The 24525-nt window shown below is 34.2% G+C and overlaps 1 protein-coding gene across 1 annotated transcript in view; it reads right to left on the bottom strand.

Annotated features, from left to right (window-relative positions):
* Nucleotides 1-24525, bottom strand: part of Efcab2 (EF-hand calcium binding domain 2) — a gene marked incomplete at its 5' end in the record, with an annotated part of 131747 nt that overhangs the window by 89798 nt on the left and 17424 nt on the right. The window contains one exon of the mRNA XM_048809262.1: nt 12254-12338. Coding sequence (XP_048665219.1) covers nt 12254-12338 — 85 coding nt within the window. The remainder of the gene's footprint in view (nt 1-12253; nt 12339-24525) is intronic.

Here is a 24525-nt window from a genome sequence, read left to right as displayed (position 1 = left end):
AGCAGGACATACAGAGAGAGATACAGATGGAAGGGAGATGAAGGAGGAATAACACACGGAGAAAGAAGTCAGTAAGCAGAATCATAAGGCATCAGAAGCCCTGAGGAAGCAGAAACAAAGGGCTAAGAGACACAGTGGAGTGTAAATCAGTCAGTAGCAAAGTAGAAGAATTTGGGAGACAGGGAAAAGAGGCAGAGTAGAGTCATCAGCATGTTAAGCAACTACAGTTGATGTGGAGTTACCAGTGACTTGAAACACTAGAACACCTATATTCCCTTCATGGCAAGTGTCATTTCAGTGTATAAGAACTTGAGTATCACTACATTGAGTTTTTCACTTTTTATCATCCATATAAGAAATAATTACTCTTTGTATTGCTTATTTTCCAAGTAGATCCTTAGAATAAATATGCACTAATATAAGGATTATTTGGTCCCATGCAACCTGAAAGAGCAAGACCGACAGAATGATGAAAGAGAGCCAGGTTTCCAAACATGCCTTAGGCCATCTGAGTACGCATAATGAATTTTTGCTTTATGTCCTCTCTACCTTTAAAAGCTAATGAAGATCCTACCATAATCTGTTCTCTGTTCTGCATTTGCTTCAAATCTTCCACACTTAATAGGACTTATAGTTACAAGTGAATCTAATATTATATTTCCTATGTTAAGGAGAATAGCTTGAGGCTATAGGAAGTAGGGACGGGGAAGCCACAGAGGGTACACACCCAAAGGCCACAGGAATTATATACCCAGAGGCCCCAGGAAGTACACTCCCTGAGACCACCAATCCTCAGCCTCTGGCTCCCATTTTTATAGCCATACAACAAACTGTGCTTGATCTAGACAATGAGTACAACAGACAGTTACCTATAACTCAGAATCAACAAAGGCTGGCCTACAAAGATATCAAATACAGAAACGGTTTTCTTATCAAAAAAAGTCAATTAAGTGTACTGAACAGGACCAACTGAGTCCAAGTGTTATTTTTCTGCCACAACACCAATCTGTTAATCAACTCCAGTCTAAAAAGCCTGGAACATAGCTTACTGGGGTGTCTGAGACTCCATGCCCTTTGTCTGTTTGTTTTGGTACCACGGGTTAAACCCAGGAGCACTCAACCACTGAGCCACATCCCCAGCCCTTTTTATATTTATTTTTTATTTTGAGACATGGTCTTACTAAGTTGCTTAGGGCTTCACTAAGTTTCTGAGGCTGGCTTTGAACTTGCAATTCTCCTGCTTCAGCCTCCTGAGCTGCTGGGATTTCAGGTGTGCATCACCATGCCTGGCTCCCATACCCTTTGTAATGCCCTTTAATACACTAAAACTTAGGTCACTTATGTACTTACCCTAAGTTTGAACTGTACAGCAACAACCATCCCAGACCTCTAAATGTCACCAAGAAGCTGTAAAAATAAGCTTCACCAGAGGTTATCTCCACTCCAAGTAAACAGTTGCATAAGAAAGTATGCTACCATCTGAATAACCAAAAAAAAAAGTATATAAAAAAATATATATATATATTTCCTTATAAATGCATAAAACATTTCTAAAGTGATCCTTGGAAATTATTACTTTAGTTTCTGGTTCTTTGAGGAGAAGCTGAGTAGCTGGTGAAGAGAGGTTAGAAGAACTTTTTTTTGTACTTAGTTAAATTTTTAACCATGTGAACATGTATTAAAATATTTTTTAAAATATAATCCCCTTTCCTGATTACTCCCTTCATAGCATGTGACTGTTTTAAGTTCTAGTATGCTCTTAAATCTTATTCATCTTTAATAAACCCTTCTTCCTATCTCAGTCAGAATGAGTTTATTATTAGGCCCAACCATCATCTTATTTTCAGAACTTAACTGTGTGTGTGGCTGGGGCTGGGGCTCAGCAGTAGTGCACTTGCCTGGCATGTGTGAGGCACTAGGTTCAATTCTCAGCACCACATATAAACAAATAAAATAAAGTTCTACCAAGAACTAAAAAAAATTACAAAAAAAAAAAAAAGAACTTAACTGTGAAGATATAACCTATCTCTCAACAAGAAAAAAAAATCTTCTTTTCAAAGAAAGAAATTGGGCTTATAGAGGCTTGGGTGGCTAAGGCAGGAGGGTCACAAGATTAAAGCCAGCCTCAAAAGTTAGTGAGGACCTACACAAGACCCTGTCTCAAAACAAAAAATAAAAAAGAGCTGGGTTTTGGCTCAGTGGTTAAGCACCCCTGAGTTCCATCCCCAGAACAAAACAAAAAAAAAAGAAGCACCCACAAAAAAACATTAAATTGATTGGTTTTACAGAATATATATTTTTTAGCAGTCAGTAAAGGGATAAGGGTTTGACCACTTCCACATTAATAATTCCACATTAATAATTTTAGCTCTACCACAACTATAGCAGTGAATAGGTGGGATGATCAGAAAATAAGATATAGCCAGAGAGGGCAATACCCCAAGCCCCCCAAAAGGCGTCTCCAAGTCGATGGAAAGTGCAGATTGCTCCACAGAAAGGACTGTTTTGTAGACACATTCCAAACAGTCCAACAATGGGGCGGGCACAGACTTGAGTGGAAGCTGCAGATAATTTCAAACTCAAAGACTAAAAGTAAAAGGCAAGTCTCAGGTGACCAATGAACAAGTCACCTTCCAGACACCTAATTATCATAAAAGTTAGGCAACACTCCAAGAGTGTCCAACCAATAGGCTTAGCATTTTTGATACCTAGTTAGCATAAATATTGGTCAATGCCCCTATCCAACAGCCATATAAGCCCCTAGATTAGTAGACTTAGGTGGCAATCCTCTCACTAGTAAGAGCTGTGTTTCTTTTCTTCCCGTCTGAATAAATCTTACTCCTTTGCACTCACCCTCCCTTGTCTGTGAGCTCACTCTTGGATCTCAAGAGACAAGAAGCCAAGGGGAATCACTGGTGGTCTTTAGCTGCCGCCAAACACTAGCAGGCACTGCCAGCGTGGAGCTAAAAGAGCTGTAACAAACGGGTCCGGTCCTGCCTACTGCAAAGTAACAGCAGAAGATCCAGTTTCAGCAGCATGACATTACAAACAACCCAAATTTCCAAAATCAGGAGGTATGTTAAAGTATGTTAAGTATAGTTGAGTCACACATTGGAAAACCTCACAACCATTAAAAATGGTATCAATTTATAAAATGTCACTCCCATACAAAATATTCAGGCACAAAGCAAACATTTTAAACATGAAAGAAGTCAAGAGAAAACATCCATGAGCTCTTTCTGGGGGGCAAAACTGACAAGAGACAACAGGAATAAATCAAAGAATATAAGAACAGAAAACAAAATAAACAAAAAGAACAGGAAGGGCTGGGGCTGTAGCTCAGTGGTAAAGCACTTGCCTTGCATACATGAGGCATTGGGTTCAATCCTCAGCACCACATAAAAATAAGTAAAATAAAGGTCTATCAACAACTAAAATATATATATTTTTTAAAAAAGAACAGGAAAATAGTAAGTACCTGTAATTCCATTAAAATATGCAAAAATACACTAAAAGATTATGTGAAACTAAACAAAGCATGAAAATTCTACCTTGTAAGTGTAAAAATAACAACATATCTAAGATAAGGGTGGGTGGAAGAAATTGTGAAAGTACTAATTTCCTTATCCTTCAGAGCAAAATACTGACACTTTTTTTTTTTTTTTGGTATGGGGGATTGAACTCAGGGGCACTTGACCACTGAGTTACGTCCCCAACCCTATTTTTGTATTTTATTTAGAGACAGGGTCTCACTGAGTTGATTAGCACCTCACTTTTGCTGAGGCTGGCTTTGAACTTGTGATCCTCCTACCTCAGCCTCCTGAGCTGCTGGGATTATAGGTGTGTGCCACTGAGCCCAGCTTAACTGACACATTTTATATCTGAAACATAATTTTAAAAACACAAAGACTACAGCTTCTTAATGTTTTTCACAATATTTTTGACCTTTAACAAATAATGTCTCCTACTATAAACATTGAGATTATACAATTTCTTCAATATACATTAATTTTTCTTTTGTTAATTCAAGTAAATACTTTTTTATTTTTAGAAAGCTTGACTATTGTGATCTTATTTTTATATGAATACTATCTTCATTCATTACTGGGCACCTACTACATGCCAAAAACAGTTCTAGGTGCTGAGATACAGCACTGAACAAAAGAGAAAATCCTGCCTTCATGGAAATTATATTCTAGACTTTTTTCTTCCATAATTTCTTTCTTTCCCCCTTCTTTCCTTCTTCTTCTTTCCTTAATTATTAACTCCCTACCCTTCCATCCATTTATCCTATTACACAGGTCTGTAACAACAGCTATCTAATGACAATTATTATTTCAAGAAGTAAGATTTGTGATGATTTTTAAACCTTCTTTAAGAGGCTCTTTTCTTTAATTACAGTTCATCAAAAGGGCTTTATAATAAGCTATCCAAATTTTTACAAAACAAATGCAAAGTGAACTAGTGAAGAGACAAGAGTAATTGTGAAATATTTCCGAGAAATTACAGGAAAAAATTTGACAGGCATATATCCAATACCAAGATTTAACAGATATTAAAATTTTACCACATACTTGTTCAGATATTTTCCCCTGATAACAAAACACTACAGAAACAGTTGGAGTCCCATTCTGCATCCCTTTTCCCTCCATCTTCAAAGGCAACCACCATTTTGAGAAGACAATGTTTATAATTTCCACGGATGTCTTTATATCATAAACAATATATACAATTATTTTGTGTGTTTAAAATTTACAGATATGGTACCATAGTGTTTGATTTCTTTTGTAATTTTTTTAAAAATATACAATTTCTTATGTTGATTTTTTAAAACATTTTTTAGTTGTTATGGACCTTTATTTTATTTATTTGTATATGGTGCTGAGAATCAAACCTAGGGCCTCATGTATACTAGGCAAACACTCTACTACTGAGCCACAACCCCAGCCCCTTTTGTAACTTTTTTAACTTAGAGTTGTTATGAGATTTATCCAAGTTACACAATATAGTCTAATTCAGTATTCAATTCATTCATATTCATTCATATGTGTGTACTGTCACTGTATGAATAAACCTTAATCTATTGACAACTTAAATTTTTTTTTAAAAAGGAGGCTTACCATATTAGCAAGAGGATACTTGGGGTTGCAAGAATGCAAAACTTTGGTCAAAAGAGTAAGAAAATATTAGGGGAAAAAATCTCCTATACATAGCACAGGTATAAAGTAAACAGAAAATATTTTGGAATACTAAAAGAACAGCCACTTTGCAAAGGCACTGAAGCATAGGTATGGGACAGATGGATATGGCTGGGAATAGGAAAAAGATGAACACTTCTTTTCCAAAATTGGACCCTGTATCATTTTAGTGCACCAAATCCTTGAGTATCAATTTGTTCTGAAATTGACTAGAATGGAATGTTAAAAAAAAAATGCAAGTTGATAATAACCTTATAACACTTTCCAAAATTCATCTGTATTTTTTGATACTCTTAATACTCTTGAGGCTTAAGCAATATTGCTTAAGCCTCAATATTTATTTCATTTCTTTAATGAAATAAAAAGAAGATACAATATAGAAAATCAATAATAGAGCTAGCTACTAACGCTGACTTCTAGTATAAATTGTCACAAATGAAAAAGAAAGAACATAGATTATAAAAGAACACAAATTGTTGGTATATAAGATTAGAGTTACTTTCAAATTCAATTTGAAAAACTAGCTACATGGGAAAATTAGCTTCTTGACTTTAGAGGCATTATTTGTGGGGTATATATTTTTTTTAACAAGCTAGTTTTATTCAGGATAACCTAAATTTATTCTATTAAAATTACTCTCAAAAGGAACCCACCACTATCTATAGCTATAAAGCACTATTTTTTTTTTTGGGGGGGGGGGGGTTCCAGTGATTGAACTCAGGGACACTCCACTGAGCCACATCCCAAACCCTATTTTGTATTTTATTTAGAGACAGGGTTTCACTGAGTTGCTTAGTGCCTCACAGTTGCTGAGGCTGGCTGTGAATTTGTGATCCTCCTGCCTCAGCCTCCCGAGCTGCTGGGATTACAGGCATGTGCCACCACACCCAACTATAAAGCACTAATTTTTAAAGAACTACCACTCTCAGGGCTAGGGATGTAGAACCTAGCATGTGGGAGCCCTAGGTTCAATCCCCAGAGAAAGAAAATAATCAAAAAACAAATCCCAGAATCTCAGAAGGCTCCGTTTTTCAAAAGCTACTCTAAAACACTTTTGAGTTTGTTTTTTAAAATTAAATTCATACTCAAAAGGTGTGTGTTCTATTTTTTAAATTTCTGCAAACCAGAAAACAAAAATAGAGTGAAAGTATAGATAATATATATCACAAATAACTTAAATACATAAAAAGGTAAATAATTCAACGGGAAAATGAGCAAAGATCATAAACTACTTGTTAAGACAAAAAAAAATTTAGAGATATAAAAGAGGTACATACTGGGCACCATGACACATGCCTGTAATCAAGAGGCTCAGTAGACCCTGAGGCAAGAGATCATGAGTTCAAAGCCAGCCTCAGCAACTTCGAAGTGCTAAGCAACTCAGTAAGACCCTGTCTCCAAATAAAATACAAAAAATAGGGCTGGGGATGTGACTCGTGGTCAAGTGCCCCTGAGTTCAACCCCCTATATCACTCCCCAAAAAATAGAGGTTCATAGTTCAAAAAATGAAAATTAACACTGTTTCTATTTTTTTTAATAGTAAAATTGGCAAAAATCCCAAAGTTTAGTAATTAAACTTTGCTTAAGAGGGAGAGGAGAAAACAGGCAACCTCATATGAGAGACTAGAGTATCAAGATAGCAACATGTACCAAATACATATGCACTTTGACATACTTCCAAAAATTTATCCTAGAGAAAAATTCTCACTATTGTAAAATGACATGCATACCAAGTTAGTATCCAAAAAATCAAAGAGAACTATCACATTACCCCACAGTTCCACTTCTGTGTATACTTTCAAAAGAACTAAAAGCAGGGGCCCAAACAGTCTCTGCAACATGTATTATTATAGAGGGCCTAAAAACAACTTAAATATCTATCCATTAATAGAAGATTACTTCAATATATTATAACTCATCATATAATGACATGAAAAAGATCCTTATATACTAAAAGAATAATCACCAAGATAAACTGATAAGAGAAAAAATCAGGGTGCAGAATGACTTACTTTGTGCTAAAAATACACACACATCCTACAAATCAACAATAAAAAAAACAATCAGCCTGATTAAAAAATGGAAAAAAAAAGGACTGGAATTGACATTCCTCCAAAGAATATACAAATGAGCATGAAAGGATGTTCTACATCACTAATAATTAGGGAAATGCAGATCAAAGCCCCACTGAGATATTGCTTTGCACCCCAAATAAGACCACCACACACAATAAATAAATAAATAAATAAAACCACAAAACAAATATTGGCAAGGATGTAGAGAAATTAGAATCTTTGTGCATTGCTGAGGGATGTAAAATGGTGCAGCCACTATGGAAAACTGTGTGGAATTACTCCAAAAAATCAAACAGAACTATCACATAACCCCACAGTTTTACTTCTGTGTATACTTTCAAAAGAACTAAAAGCAGGGGCCCAAACAGATATTTGTACACCAATATTTGTAGCAGCATTATTCATTCACAATAGTCAAAAAGTAAAATTTACACAAATGCCAGTCAACAGATGGACAGATAAGCAAAATGTGGCAAGGGTAAGTGAAAAGAGACACACACAGAAAGACAAAAGACTGCTATTTCACTTATACTAGGCACCTAGAGTAGTCAAACTCATGGAGACAAAAAAGAATGATGGTTGCTAGGAGTAGGAGAGGGGAGATGAGCAGTTATTAAATGAGTAACAGAGTTTCAGTTTGGGAAGATGTGAAAGTACTAGAGATGGACAGCAGTGATAGTTGTACAAATAATGTAATATTAATGCCACTGACCTGTATACTTAAAAATGGCTAAAATAGTAATTTTATGTTATAAATATTTTATCACAATAACACACACACACACACACGAACTATCTCTAGAAGAATTAGAGTAACTTATAACAAAGTTTGCCATTAGAAAGGAGAACTGGATAGTCAGGAATTAGAGGTGAAGAAATTCACTTGTCACGATAGATTCTTTGTACCTTTAGAATTTTCTTTCATGTACCACCTATCATCTATGAAAACTTCAATTTTCCATTATTTTTACCAATTGATTTCTAAATACAGAGAAGGAAAATACACATAAGTAAAAGTGTATTGTGGTCTATATTTTGTATAAGGCAAAATCAAAACAACACTTATTAGTGATAGTAAAAATCTACCAATGTTTTTCAAGCAGCTAGGTTTAAAAAATTCTTTAATGAAGAAAATGGAAAGGAAAATGAAATGCTTTAAAACTTAACAGATCAGCACAAAATACATCAAAATAAGTAAAAATTTCTTATGAGGGTTTTATGAAGTACAAAAGACACTGCTCACCAAGATTAAATAGGGGGAAAAAACTTTTTAATTATTTACTTAAAGATTAAAAGAGTGCAGGAGGCATAGTGGCACAGGCCTGTAATTCCGGCAACCAAAGAGGCTAAGGCAAGAGGATCAAATTCAAGGCAACTTAGCAACACCCTGTCTCTAAAATAAAAGATAAAAAGGTCTAGGGATGAAGCTCAGTGGCAGACTGCCCTGGACCCAGTCGCCAGTACTGAAAAGAGAGAGAGAGAGAAAGAGAGAGAGAGAGAGAGAGAGAGAGAGAGAATATAATGTGGAATTATTATTATAATAGCTTGTAATAGCTAATATTGTTCTAAGCTTTAAATCCCATGCAAATTTGTTTCAAGCTAACATTGTTCTAAGAGCTTTAAAAAATGTCCACTGACAATTGCGGTCCTCACACACTATTTGGTCTATTTGATCTCAGAACTTCTTTTATACCTTTAAAAACTACTAAGGTTTTCAAAGAGCTTTGATTTATGGGAGTTTTATGGATCTCTCTTTACTATGCTAGAAATTAAACCTTAAATTTAAAAAATATGTTTTTCTTAATTGTTTAGAAATAATAAATAAGCCCATCATATGCTTATGTAAGTACATAATTTCTATGAAAAGAAATTACTGTCCATAGGAAAAAATTTTAATTAGAAGACTGGTATTATTTTATATGTTTGCAAATCTATTAATGCTTATCATAAAAGAAGACAGTTGGAGACTCATATCTAGTTCTGTTCAATCTATTATAGTATCACACCTCATGTAGACTTTGAAAAACTCCAATATACACTTGTGAAAAAAAAGCAAGAATGAAAATAGCTTAGACTGCTCAAGCTTTATTATGAAAATAGTTTTGACTTCACAGTTTCCTAAAAGGGCCTTAAGGACATATGAGGGTCTCCAAATCACACTTTGAGAACCACTTACACTGCCAATCTTATGAGGCAAATGTAAAAGCAGAGGCATAAAGAAAATAAATAAATTACTACTAGTCACAGAGCTCTGCCTGGAACCCTGGGAGTCTGATTCCAGACCTCAGGGCCACCTTTCCCAGGTCTGAGGAAAGCACACAGACCAACCTGTATGGCTTTTAGATAGTGGTGAACAACCTACTTTGTTCTATTTAATGTGATAAAATTTCAAATTAAATCTTTCAATTTTTGCACAGCAGAGATAAGGAGAAAGGAGAGAAGCTGCCCTGTAGGAAAAATAGTACTATAGCTTCTCCTGAGGAATAAAGCACAAGGGAGGGACAGCTGGACACCTCTGAACAACTCTCAAAAATCATCTCTCTTTTCCTAACCAATCCAAGCCATTTGTATCTTCCCAACACTCTCACTCCATTCCAAAGATACTTCTTTATACAACCCGATCTTTACACAGAAATTGCCTTCAATCCTTAACTAAAAGGTTTAAAAAGAATAAGAGTCTAGTGTTATCAGCTATTAAAACATTTTATAAATTGACAGCAGTTAATATAGTACTAAACTAGTATTAAGATTGAAAGTAAAGCAATATATCAAAATACAGATCTAATTCAATTCAATTACACAAAATGTAACATGTTGTAAAGTACGTCTAACAATCCAAAAAGGAAATAAACTGTTTAGTAAGTGAAAAAAAGAAGTCGACTTAGACCTTCACTTTTAATCATATGCTAAAATAAATTCCAGACAGATTAACTGCTTTTACAAATGCAGTCTCAATTGAGTCTGGGAAAGGCAGGAGCCAACCCAGCTCATAATCGAATTTCCAGAGCCTCCCCTGGGGCTGGTGTACAGTCAGCTTGGAAAATGCTACCCTGAACAAAAGAAATTAATTTGACTTCCAGCCTTGCTGCTAACCTATTGTGAGATCTTGGGCAAGTCATTTTGTTTCTGTCCTTAATTTTCAATTTTGAAAGAGAGGATGATAATGATACCAGCAGCATAAGAACATTTGTTATAAACTTTGAAGTGCCTTACAGATTATCATAAGGAAAGAAGATTAGAGAGCTGCATTCATTCATGTTGCTACTCCTCAAATGTTCTTAGCATTGATACTTTAATGCTAAAAACAATGCCAATTTTTTTCCTAACCATCTTTAATAAAGTGGACCACTTAAGTTGTCTGAACATACACTTTCCCTCAGGGCCTCAGTAAAGTTATTTTAATTTGGAATGGGAAAAAGATGTAGCCCATAAACATGTTTATTTTTCCTGAACTGGCCCTTTTGCCAAAAAAGGCCTGGCTGGCATCACTGATGTAAGGAAGGTTGTCTTGCTTCTTCAGAAAGCCCAAGGGTAGGCCCACAAAGTACTTGAAGGAGAGGGTTGGGACAGTGGGCATAATAAGCACAGCAAAAGACTTGGAAGGAAGAAAGCTCTGATTGACACCAAGGAAACTATGTACTTTCTCTCTGTCTCCAAAGACTGGAGATGACAATATTTACCACACAAATAACATTAAAATGAAGAAATGTACATGAAGCCCCATCCTCCCAACTAGCAAGCCATTTAGTTAATGCTTTTCTTCTCTCTTTCCCCTTGCTCATAAAGCTATATTCTCCCGGACTTCTCTAACAATACCTGTGTCCCCTCGGGAGAGCCCTTTGGCTTCAACCAGAGGTCTGCAGTCAAGGCACTTTCCATTCATATAATTTAGTGGTGTGAATTGCTGGCAGGATTAACAAGCTCTGTACCCCATCCAAAACTTTACCACCATCACCATCCCCTCACCCACTCATTTTCCTGCTAAAACATTCATAGAGTGTCATTCCCATAGAATGCAATGTGACCAGAGCCACTTGGAGCTACACTGCAGTCCATTTACCACATTTCCATGGCAATGACTAAGCCAAAGCTTGCGCAAGGCCTAATATAGTTAAGGTGTAGACAAGACAAATTGAACCCCATTCTCCACTCTATCCATAAACAGAGCTGTGGCATAAAACAATACTTTATAAAGTGTTACTATAGGGCTGACTGCTTTGCTGACTTCTATACCAGGTACAAAGTCTTGAGGTTGTGATTCCCACCAAACAATCCCCATTTTGCCTGGCTTCCTAGAACAATGGTTTCATTACCTTTCTTTGCTATATGTGGCACAAATTCTACAGTGTCTATTAAGACTTATGTATAGTGTCCTTTACCTTTTGCCTTTCTTTGTCTCCTGTACTCTACTCCAGGTCTACCATTATTCATGTCTTTCATTTTGTGTGTGTATATATGTTCTGTTTTGGTTCTTTTGGCAGTTTTACTTTGAAGTGTACCATTGTTTAGGTATTCTTTTGTGTGTGTGTGTGTGTGTGTGTACATATATATATATATATTTCTTTGTGGTACTGAGGATTAGGTTTAAGCATTATTATTCATTCTTTGTGATAATCCCTTTCATGGATTGATAATACATATCTATTTTTTTAAAGCAAATTCTATTCAATTACTTAACAACTACTTATTGAATATCAACTATGTGCCAAGTATTAAAGCTACAGCATTCATCTCAGAGTTTATATAATCTATAGGTTAGAATAGACAATTAGAAATATATTCTATCCACTAGACTAAAGAATAAGAAACAGAATTTACCTGAAGCAATAGCTAGCAAAAACATTTTATGGGGCACAGGAAAATAAATACTTTAAACAGCATAATAAATCCAAGGTACAGTATAAAAAGAAAAGATTCCTCTTCTGTTTTATGAATTGTATCAGTAAATTATAATTGGAACAACAATAAATTTTTCCAAACCTCACATCCACTGTATTATTCGACTCATGGTCAAACACTTCAAATGCTTCTTTGATTTTTTTGTGAAATTCTGCTAGTGCTAACTCTGCAAAAGAATAAGTAAATAAAATTATTTTACTTTAGTTTTGAATTCAAAACAAAAATCTCAATAACCAGACTAGAAATCTTAATAAGGAAGAACATGAAAGATTCTTTCTTGATCTTCTTTATGTATCATTTAGCATGTTTAACTTCCTCTGGAGTTGTCAAAGAATAGAATAGATTATTTTTTCAAAATTCTGAAGAGTGATATAAAGGCTTTTTAATCTCAATGTTAAATGCACAGTCAATGAGTTTTCACATATGCATATACTCATGGGACTACCACCCATATGAAATTAGTAGACTGTATTTAGGTATCTTCCATCCCAAGTAGTTTATTCAGCCTGATAGGCTGAGTAAATCCAATGCAACAAATACCACTGTCTTATCAATAGTGTGTCTTGCCCACCCTGCTTTATTCTACACTTGAGGAGGGCTGAAGTTGTGGGATATAAGGCATTAAAAACCAACATATGATACTGCCTCATCATACAGTTTTCGAACAAGTTTGGGACTAAGGTTAACTTATATGAAATAGTGATATACCTACTATGTCCTAGACACTACTCTAGTTGATAGAGAGTTACAGCCAGGAACAAAATAGGCCAAACAAACAAACAAACTTTCCTGTATAGAAAGATATTTTTATTGGGAAAGATATATAACCTTGCACATACTTAGTAAAATATATAGTAAGTCAAATGGGCTTAAAAATAGGGCAAAAATTGGGGCTGGGGTTGTGGCTCAGTAGTAGAGCACTCACCTCGCACATGTGAGGGCCTGGGTTCAATCCTCAGCACCACACAAAAACAAATAAGTAAAAATAAAGGCATTGTGTCCAACTACAACTAAAAAATAAATATTTTTTAAAATAGAGCAAAAATAACCAGAGGAGGGATGGGGGGTGAGACTGGGGTGATCTAGTGATTTGGAAAGGCCTGTCTCCGTGATAAGGTGATATTTGGGCAGACACTGACGGAGGGAAGAGAGCCAGTCTTGTGAATATCTCTAGGAAGAGATTTTTGGGAAGAGAGAAAGAAAGTGCACAATAGTAGAAAATAAAATCAGAAAGCATGAGTTTGAGGGTGGGGAATGAATTCTCTAAGAATTCTGTAGCTACTTTAAGGATTTTGGCTTTTGCTCTGAATGCAGTGAGAAACTACTGAAGTAGCAAAATGACTTCATAGGCTTATATTCACTTTAGTCATTAAGTTGAGAAGACATTGAACAAAGATGGAAGCAGAACTGTTAGGAAGCTATTCCAGTATTCTAGGTAAGATACTAATGGTGGTTTGGACCAGTGTGGTAGCAGTGGAGACGGTAAGGATTCTGGATATATTCTAAAGAAGAAAGTCAGTAGCATTTGCTGATAGATTTGAAATTCAGTATACAAAGAAAAAAAGAGGTGATGGCTGAACTCCAAAGTGTTCAGCTAAGTGAACCAATAACGAAAAACGTGCAATCAAACCTCAAAATTTATTAAACAATAAGTACAACAGAACGCCCAGGAAAGGAGAGAGATTAAAGATGAGTTTAGATAATTATTTTAATTGTAAACATAATACCACCAAACAGAAAATCAGTCATCCCTGCCTCCCATTTCAGATGGACATTTCAATAGGACAAAATAGTCATTTAAGATTTAAAAAAAGGGGCTGGGATTGTGGCTCACTGGTAGAGTGCTCGCCTAGCATGCACGAGGCACTGGGTTCGATCCACAGCACCACATAAATGTAAAATAAAGATATTGTGACCACCTAAAACTTAAGAATAAATATTTTTTAAAAAAGATTTTAAAAAATGGACAATTTTTTTAAGTCACTCCATTCTCTTCATTCTAACATAACCACTAATCATTTTGCTGTATTCTCCTCCAATCTTTTTTCATAAACATACTTTTATATACAGCACTTAATAACTACCATTTATTCATTCAACAAGTATTAATAAGCACTATATACCATGGTCTGTATCATCCGGTTTACATATATTTACAACCAGAGAAGTAAGTATACCATTCTTAGGGAAGAAAAGAAACTAAAGCTCAGAAAGGTTAAGCAACTTACCCAAGATTATACTGTTATTAAGTGCCAGAGCTAAAATGAACCCCAATCTTTCTCACTTGAATAACCCTGCTCTTCCCCCAACCCCACTCCAACACCTATGAGACTGTTAATATTCATAGTACAAAAACTGTTACCCTCATTACTTCATTCAAATGCTGTATTTTTTCAGGTTGCAATATTTTTAAGACTGTACCACAATTTGATATAATTAATATGTCTTTATTATGAATAACCTAATGGTGGAAAACTTGCTAATTTAAAAAACTTAAAGTAAATGTTACCTCAATCTTTAAATTTACACTTCTTTGATAATAAACAAGTCTGAATAATGATCCATGTTGTTTGTTTACCACCTCTATTTTCTCTGTTATGTGTCTGCTCATGTTCTCTGCTCAACCCTACTGGTATCTTCAATTATTTCTTAACAATTTGAGCTCTTAGAAAAGTAAAGAAATTGAGTATTCACCAAACCTCAAGAAAAAGGCTGATTCTGTTCTCTCCCTCATCATCTTTGAAAAAATAACTAGATAAATTTTAAAGGATGAGAAAAAGTCTCAACATTTGTTGACTGCCCCCCCAAAAAGATAATGTACTTTAAATATGATTTTAGGGGTTAGAGTGTGGCTTAGTGGTAGTCTTTGCCTAGCATGTTTGAGGGCCTGTTTGGATCCCTAGTACTACAAAAAAGTTTAAAAATTATAAAACAATCTTCATGCTGGGGGTGTAGCTCAGTAATAGAATGCTTGCTAGCATGCATGAGGTAAAAATTACTGCAAACAATTTCCAATGTCAGTTGTTTACATTTGTTTTTCTAAAATGAAAACAGTTTCATTTCCTTTCTGATCATCAAAATCATAGATGATTACTGCAGGGGGAGAAAAAGAATGTGAGAGAATTTAGATTAAGCAAAAATCTTTAAACCTTTTCCATGCCGAACTAACCACTCTTAATGTTGATCTCTAATCTTTCATTCAAAAATAAGTTGTGAGCATTCTTCATTCTCAAAAAAAAAATCAATTACGCTATGATTTCTATTACACTATCATTTCTTGGTATTTAAGATAACTTTATCAAAATTTATTTAAATAACACCCTAAGTATAGAAGTTTAGGTTGTTTCCAGTTTTTCATTATAATCAATTATTTAGTGAACAAGCTTGCCCAATTCATCTTTGTACATTTGTCTTATCTCACCAAAATTCTGAGTGGAATATGGTAGACATTTTTGAAGGGTGTTGGGAAGATCCTTATTAATCATAGTACCTTGGAGGAAATCTCACTAGTTATAACACTGCAAAAAAGCTGATGTTTGCTTTTTAAATTTTTTTTCTTTTTGGTCCTAGGGATTGAACCTAGGACCTCATGCATACTTGCAAGCATTCTATTACTAAGCTACACCCCCAGCACAAAGATTGTTTTATAATTTTTAAACTTTTTTGCAGTACTGGGGATCCAACCCAGGCCCTCGAACATGCTAGGCAAAGACTCTACCACTAAGCTACACCCCAACCCCTAAGATAATATTACCTTTTATCACATTATCTTTTATTTTTGGGCAGTCACATATGTTGAGACTTTTTCTCATCTTTTAAAATTTAGCTAGTTATTCTTTTTTTATATTTATTTTTTAGGTGTAGATGCCTTTTTTTTATTTTTATGTAGTGCTAAGGATCAAACCCAGGTCCCGGCCGTGCTAGGCGAGTGCTCTACCGCTGAGCCACAATCCCAGCCCCTAGTTATTCTTTCAAAAGACAAAGAAAGTAAGAACAGAATCAGTCTTTTTCTTGAGGTCTGGTGAATACTCAATTCCATATTCTTCTACAATTAAAAAATATATTAACTCTTGAATCCATCTGAAATTTATTTTGACATGATTCAAAAGTGAAAGATTAACTTTTTCTAATTTACTAAGCACTTATTTTCCTTCTATTTTATTATGTATTGTGGTCTTTTATAATTGATTGAGACTACTTACTATTGATTGCTTATTCTATTGATTCAATTCTGATTTGCATTCTATCACTACTGTCCTATTATAATTATTGCCACTATATTAGTCCCTTTTTTGGGAATGTTTATTCTTCCAAATGAAATTTAGAAATCCAAATAAAATTTTAATATTCAAAGTAAAATACCATTGGGAGTTTTTGTTTTTGTAATCAATCTATACACCGAAAAATAAATAACATTTTAAAATATTAGTTTTCACATCTAAGAGCGATGCTTAGTTATATGTCCCTTTTTACATATTTAAATTAAATGATACACATTATAGGTTTCCCCATTTAAGTTACATACAATTCTCCAAGATTATGCCTGAGTATTTTATGGGATTTACATACTATGATTTTATCTTTTTTTAAATAAGAATGTCCATAGAGGCTTAATATAATGAAAAATTCAAAAACAGAATAAATACATTGTTATGTTGTCATATGAAAAAATATTTACAATATAATGAGTAAATAACAAACACCACCAAGAACATGCAAACAATATTTAACAAAGAAGACAGACTAAAAATTCATACTGTATAATTCCACTAATATTAAGTGCAAAAACGAAAAATTAATCTCCATCCAGAAAGATCAGAATAGAGGTTGGATGAAGGAAAATACATGATAGAGACTTCTGAGAGGCTAGACAAACTCTATAGAGTGATCTGAGTGGTGGTAACATAGGTGTATACATACATAAAAATTAACCTCAATTTTTTTTTGTTTTTAAAAATTCAAATAGTTCAAAATTTTCTAGGCTTTGTTTTATTTTAATGAGTTTTACTGAGGCTAAACTTACAAATAATGGATTGACAAATGTTAACTGTATAATTTTACAAGTTTTTGATAAATATGTACATTTTATAATCATCACTATGTCATAGAACATTTCTATTACCCCCAAATTGTCCATCATGCCCTTCTGCAATCCATCTCCTTCATTCACCCTGCTCCTAAATAAATGGCATCATACAAGGTAGTCTTTGGTGTCTGATATCTCCCAGCTATAGCAACACTTGACATTTATTCATCTTATTTTGTTTATCAGGAATGTATTCCTTTTTATTACTGAACAGCACTCTATGAACATTTTTATCCATTCAGTAATTGATGGCTATTTGAGGTACTTTCAGTTTGGAGTCGTTATGACTATGGCAAAGATGAACATCTAGGTACATATAGACATGTTTTCTCTTGACCTAGGAGTGGAAAGAGTGGATCATAACATACCTATCATATATTATAAGACAGTGAAATGACTTCCAAGGTGATTATATCATTTTATATTTCTGTCACTAATTATATGGGAATTCCATTTGTCCCACATTCTCACCAGTCCTTGAAAGTCAGTATTTTTAATTTCAGTCATTCTAGTGGGATTTTTAATTTTCATTTTCTTAATAAGCAATGATGCTGAGCATGTTCTCATATGCTTATTTGCAATCTGTATATCTTTTTTAATGAATTGACTGCCAAATGTTTTTACCCATTTCTAATCAGTTTCATTTTTTTAAATACTTTTTAGTTGTTGGTGGTCCTTTATTTTATTCATTTATTTATATGTGGTGCTGAGCATTGAACCTAGTGCCTCACAAATGTAAGGCAAGCACTCTAACACTGAGCCACAACTCCAACCCAGTTTGTTTCATTATTAATTTGTAAGAATTCTTTATATATTTTAGGTATAAGTCTATTATTAGATATGCATTTCGAAAAATATATTTGTCTATATCTTGGATATTTATCTTTTTAACCTCTGTAATTTCTGGTATTTGAAGTAAATGTTGATTGTTTTTTGTTGTTGTTGTTGTTGTTGTTTTGGGGAGAGGGGTACTGGGGATTGAACTCAGGGGAACTCAACCACTGAGCCACATCCCCAGCCCTATTTTTGTATTTTATTTAGAGTCAGAGTCTCACTGAGTTGCTTAGCACATTGCTTTTTGCTGAGGCTGGCTTTGAACTCGAGTTCCTCCTGCCTTAGCCCCCCACCCTGCCACCCCCACAACCCCATAGCTGGGATTACAGGCATGCACCACCACACCTGGCTTATTTTTATTTTTGCTACTGATCCACTTCCTGAAACCTTTTATTAATTAGAATCCTTATTTTCTGAAAATATACTTTGTATTATCTTCTTATCCTCTTTTTCTCCTTCATGATTTATGGCATAAAGCACATGCCAAGCATATGCTCTACCTACCACTGAACTACAGAGGAAATTCTGAGGCACCAGTTGAGAATAAAAGCTTGGTACTTTGTAGAACTCTAATCTGGATTAAGGTACATATTTTATATTTTCTAAATTTTTTTTTGTATGTGTGTGGTGCTGGGGATCAAACTCGGGGCCCTCTCTACCAACTGAGCTATATCCCTAGCCCTATTTTCTGAATATTTTATGTCATCTTATCAAGAACTATAAAAACAACATTAATTCATACGGTGATAACAATTATTTAATAGACTAACACTAGTCTTTCACCAATAAATGGAACACTGACCTTCACTCTGAAATAGCTAAAACTTTGAATTTAAGGCAGTATCCTTCCATTTCTATTATATTAAGAACAGACACTAACTTTTAACAACCTCTTATGAAACAGAACATAAAATATGTTCTGTTTAACATTTGTTCCTCAAGGCACTTCTCAATAAAAGGTTTCAGTGATCAAAAAGCCTAGGAAACTTTTAATATAATGTTTATATATAACATTTATATATATGGTTTTATAGAGAGATTCATAGTGAATATTAGTTAAGTCTTTCAGATAGTCTACAGTGTTAAAAAAATCTTGTTAACTTTAACACATTATCCAAAGTTAACAACAAATCCCCTTCTTTTCAATTATCATCGATTAGGAATAATCAATGCCTTAAAATCTAGGACTCACACATCCTCACCCATGGGACACTGGTATAATGAATGGCTGCACTCCTAGCCTCAAGACTCAAGAAAGAAAATCAACATACAAAAATCAGTCACAAGGCTGGGGTTGTGGCTCAGCGGTAGAGTACTCGCCTGGCATGTGCGAGGCCCTGGGTTCGATCCTCAGCACTGCGTATAAATAAATTAATTAATTAATTAATTAATTAATTAAAATAAAATAAAGGCATTGTGTCTACTTTTAAAAAATCAGTCACATATCTAGATATAACAACAAATAATCAGAAAAATAAATTAAGTAAACAATTCTATTTACAATAGTATAAAAAAGGAAAATAGTAATAAATCTAATCAAAGAGGCAAAAGACTTGTAAACTAAAAACTAAAACCATTGTTGAAAGAAACTAAAGACATAAATAAATGGAAAGACATGCCATGTTCTATGTTATAGGTTAAACAGTGATGTCTCCCTAGCCCCAAATTCATGTTGATGTCCTAATCCTCAGCACCTCAGAATGTGACCTTATTTGGAAATAGGATCATAACAGATATAATTAATTAAATTAAGATGAGGTCATACTGCAGTGGGCCACTAATCCAATATTACTAGTGTCCTCATAAACATGGAAAATTTGAACAGAAAGACAGACATGCACATAAAAACACCACATAAAGATGAAGGCAGAGATCAGAGTAATGCTGCAAAAGCCAAGGAACACCCAAAAATATCCAGCAAACCACTAGAAGCTAGAACGGGAAGGAACATGGAACAAATTTTCTTGATGTCAGACTTCTAGTCTTCAGAACCATATAACAATAATTTCTGATGATCAAGCCACTCATTTTGCGGTACTTGTTATAGAAATCCTAGCAAATGAAGGCATTAACAAAAGAGATCTATAGATTTAATGTAATTCTTATGAAGATCTTGATTGCATTGTTTATAGAATAGGTAAAATCATTCTGAAATGCACATGGAATCCCCCCACAAAAAGAGAACATAGTTGGAAGGATTCATACTTCCTGATTCAGAACTAACTACAAGCTACAGTAATCAAACTGGTATTAGAACAGACATATAGCCTGTGGAATGAAAAAAAAATAAACCATGTATGAATGGTCAACTGATTGGGGGTGAGAGGTGCTGTGGTCTGAACCCATGGCCTCATGCATACTTTACACACACTCCACCATAGAGCTACATAACCAGCAAGGTCAACTGATTTTTTGACAAGAATGCCAAGAACATTCAATAGGGAAAAATAGTCTTTTCAATAAATAGTACAGGTGAGATTGGATATTCATATGCAAAAAAATAAAATTGCATCCTTCTGATACGATACATACAGAAATTAACTCCAAATGTTTGGTCTCCATTTCTCCTCTCCTCTCCATTTCTCCTCTCCATTTCTCCTCTCCATCTCTCCTCTCCTCTCCATCTCTCCTCTCCTCTCCATCTCTCCTCTCCTCTCCATCTCTCCTCTCCTCATCTCTCCTCTCCTCTCCATCTTGCCTTCCACAAAGGGATGACATAGCAAGAAAGCCCTCCTCAGATGTTGGTGTCTTGATCTTGGACTTCCCAGCCTCCAGAATATTGAGGAAATAAATTTCTGTTCTTTATAAATTATCCCATCTCAGATATTTTGTTCTAAGAGCACTTAAACACAGAGCTGAAACTATAAAACTCTTCAAAGAAATCATGGAAAAAATCTTTATGAAATTAAATTTGGTTATGATTTCTGGGATATGACACGAAAAGCACAAAATGAAAAAAATAGGGAAGTTGGACTTTATCAAAATTAAAAGTAGTTGTGCATCAAAGAACACCATCAAGAGAGTGAAAAGATAGCCCACAGGATAGAGAAAATATATGCAAAGCATATATCTGATGAGATTAATATTCAGAATATATTTTTTAAAATTCTTATAACTCAACAAGAAAACATTCTGATTTTAAAATGAACAAAAGATTGAATATACAATGCTCGAAAGAAAGTATACAGATGACTAATAGGTACATGAAAAGATACTCAACTTGGTAGTCATTAGAGAAATAAAAATCAAAACCACAATGAGACAGCACTTCACACCCATTAGAATGTCTATTATTATGGAAATGGAAAATAATAAGTTATTATGGGTTGAGTGTCCCCTCCAAAGCTCCTATTGAAATTTAATTGCCACTGTAACAGTATGAAACAGTGGGACCAATAAGAAGTGATTAGGTCATATAGGCTCTGCTCTCATGAATGGATTAGTGCTGTTGCTGTGAGAATGGATCTATTACATTAGGAGGAGTTTGATCTCCATTTCTCTTCTTTCTCTTCTTTCTCCCTCTCTCTCTCTCTCTCTCTCCTTCTTACCTTCCACAATGGGATGACACAGCAAGAAAGCACTCCTCAGATGTTGGTGCCTTGATCTTGAATTTCCCAGCCTCCAGAATGTTGAGGAAATTAATTCCTGTTCTTTATATATTACCCAATCTCAAATATTTTGTTATAAGAGCACAAATAAACTAAGACATAAGTGTTGATGTGAATGTAGAAAAACAGAAATCCTTGTGAACTGCTGTTGGCAATGTAAAATGATACAGATGTTGTAGAAAACAGTAAGTATGACGGTCCCTCAAAAAGTAAACATCGAATTACTACTGAGCCAGCAATTCAACTACTGAGTATACACCTAAAAGACTCCAATTAGGCACTGAAATTCCCAATGGTCAAAAGACAAAGACCAAATGTTTTCTCTGATATGCAGATATTAATCTCACAATTGGGGTGGGGGTGGGTGTTAGGGAAGAACAGAAGTACTTTGGATTAGAAAAGAGGGAATGAAGAAACAAAATGGGGAATGGAAATAAAATAGTAGAATGAATCAGACATTATTACTCTATGTGCATATATGATTATATAACCAATGTAATTCTACATCATGTATAACCAAAAGAATGAGAAGTTACACTCCATTATGTGTATAATATATAAAAATACATTCTACTATCATGTATGATTAATTAGAAGAAATAAAAGAAAAAAGATGGAAGCAACTGATATATATTCATAGACATATAAGTGGATACAATTTGATGTATATACAGCCAATAGAATATTATTCAACCTTTAAAAGGAAGGAAGCTCTGGCACACATACTACAACATGAGTGAACCTTAATGACTCTATGCTAAGTGAAAAAAATCAAAAACAGGATAGATACTGTATGATTTCACTTACATACGGTATCTACGATGCTCAAACTCATTGAGACAGAAAGTAGAATAGTAGTTGCAAAGAGTCAAGAGGAGTAGGGAGTTACTGTATATTGGAGAGAGTTTTGGTTTTAAAAAGTCTGGAAATAGTGATTTTGTACAGCATTGTGAATGTACTTAATATCAAACTATACACTTAAAAATAGTTAAAATGATCTTAAAATAAGGTCTAAGAATTAAATGAAAGTTTAGAAAAAGAATTTATCATGATAAAAAAATTTCTAAAATTTACATTTAATAATAATTCTACATATCTATGAATATACTGAAAACAACTGTATTATACACAAATGGGTGAATTACATGGTATGTGAAACAGATCTCTTTTTTTTTTTAATGCCCTCCCAGTAGTAGGGATTAAACCCAGAGCCTCAAGTGCTTGGCAAGCATTCTACCACCAAGTTTCATCCCCAGACCTTTTTATTTTATTTTGAGACAGGATATAACTAAGTTTATAGCCCAGGCCAGTCGCAAACTCCTGTCTCAGCCTCCCAAGTAACTGGGAATTCAAGTGTGCACCACAGAACCTGGCTTCTGAAATATCTTAATAAAGCTGTTATTATAAAAATAAAAAAAAAGATTATATACGATGAATTGAAATGCATTTTGCTGTCATGTACAACTAAGCAGAACAAATTTAAAAAAAGAGAGAGGGGAAGGTACATTATAATTCTTAGACTCACAGAAAGGACAAGTATGTTGAGTAAATATTTCTAATGAAAAGAGTGCATGTTGGGCTGGGGATATAGCTCAGTTGGTAGAGTGCTTGCCTTGCATGCACAAGGCCCTGGGTTTAATCCCCAGCACCACGAAGAAAAAAAAAAAAAGTTTGAAAAGAGTGCATGTTTTAAAAATAAGTTGAAAAATTTATATTAAAAACCACACAAAATATGCCAATTGCTTAACACAAATTTTCTTCCAGAAGAATCCCAATAATACATTAACATTTTTATGAAGGCAATCCATTTTATTAAGGTAATATATATACAGGCAAGCATTAAGTCAAATGTATCCTTGAAATATAAATATTTTATTTGGCAGCATCTTAACAGCTCAAGGGTAAACTTCCAGAAATTTATTTCCCTGTCAAATGATTCCAATGTGAAAATGTTTGCTTAAATTTTTGTAATGAAATCATGTTTATTTTAAAGTATTAATAATATCCCAAAGTTTTTCAACTATATGATAATTTCCTTTCTCAATGGTTATTTTATTGATTAGAAACCCATATGAATGAAGTAATCTAGGGGTAAAAATATTTTAAGCTTCCAGAGAGCTGAGACTATAGGCATGAGCCACTGTGCTCACCTCCATCTGCATCTTAAACGTATGATTTGGGGGATATGGCACAAAAATATATTCTACATGATGCACAATGAAGACATGGTCTACAATATGGTATGTAGCTATTCCTGTCAATGTTAAAAAGGGAGAATAGAATGCATGTACAGAATTTGATGAGAACACTTCTTTCAATTTACTAATTAATTACAGGTTAGATAAGTATCTCATTTAGCTGTTTTATAGCAATTTTACCTGTGATTAATATACTTTAGCTACATAGAAAATATTAACAAATGTTCATCATTTATTAGGACATGAAATAATGGCAACATATTTATTGAGTAGCATTTAGAAAAACAATTTTACTCTCTTTCCCATCTCAAAAAATAAAAGATGCAAACTTATATATGGTAGCACATCAAAAATGCCCTTCTAAAAAATGCGAACAAGGGGTTGGGGTTGGGGTTCAGTGGTAGAGCGCTTACCTAGCATGGGCAAGGCCCTGGGTTCGATCCACAGTACCACATAAAAAAATAAATAAGTAAAATAAAGGTATTGTGTCCAACTACAACTAAATATATATATATATGTATGTATATATGTATGTATATATTATATATATATATATATATGTATGTATATATGTATGTATATATTATGTATATATGTATGTATATATTATATATATATATATATATA

Source organism: Marmota marmota, unplaced genomic scaffold (assembly GCF_001458135.2).
Source record: "Marmota marmota marmota unplaced genomic scaffold, marMar, whole genome shotgun sequence".
In the NCBI taxonomy this organism is placed as follows: Eukaryota; Metazoa; Chordata; class Mammalia; order Rodentia; family Sciuridae; genus Marmota; species Marmota marmota.
The sequence above is the reverse complement of the archived record's forward strand: the minus strand, read 5'-3'. Positions and strand labels throughout refer to the sequence as shown.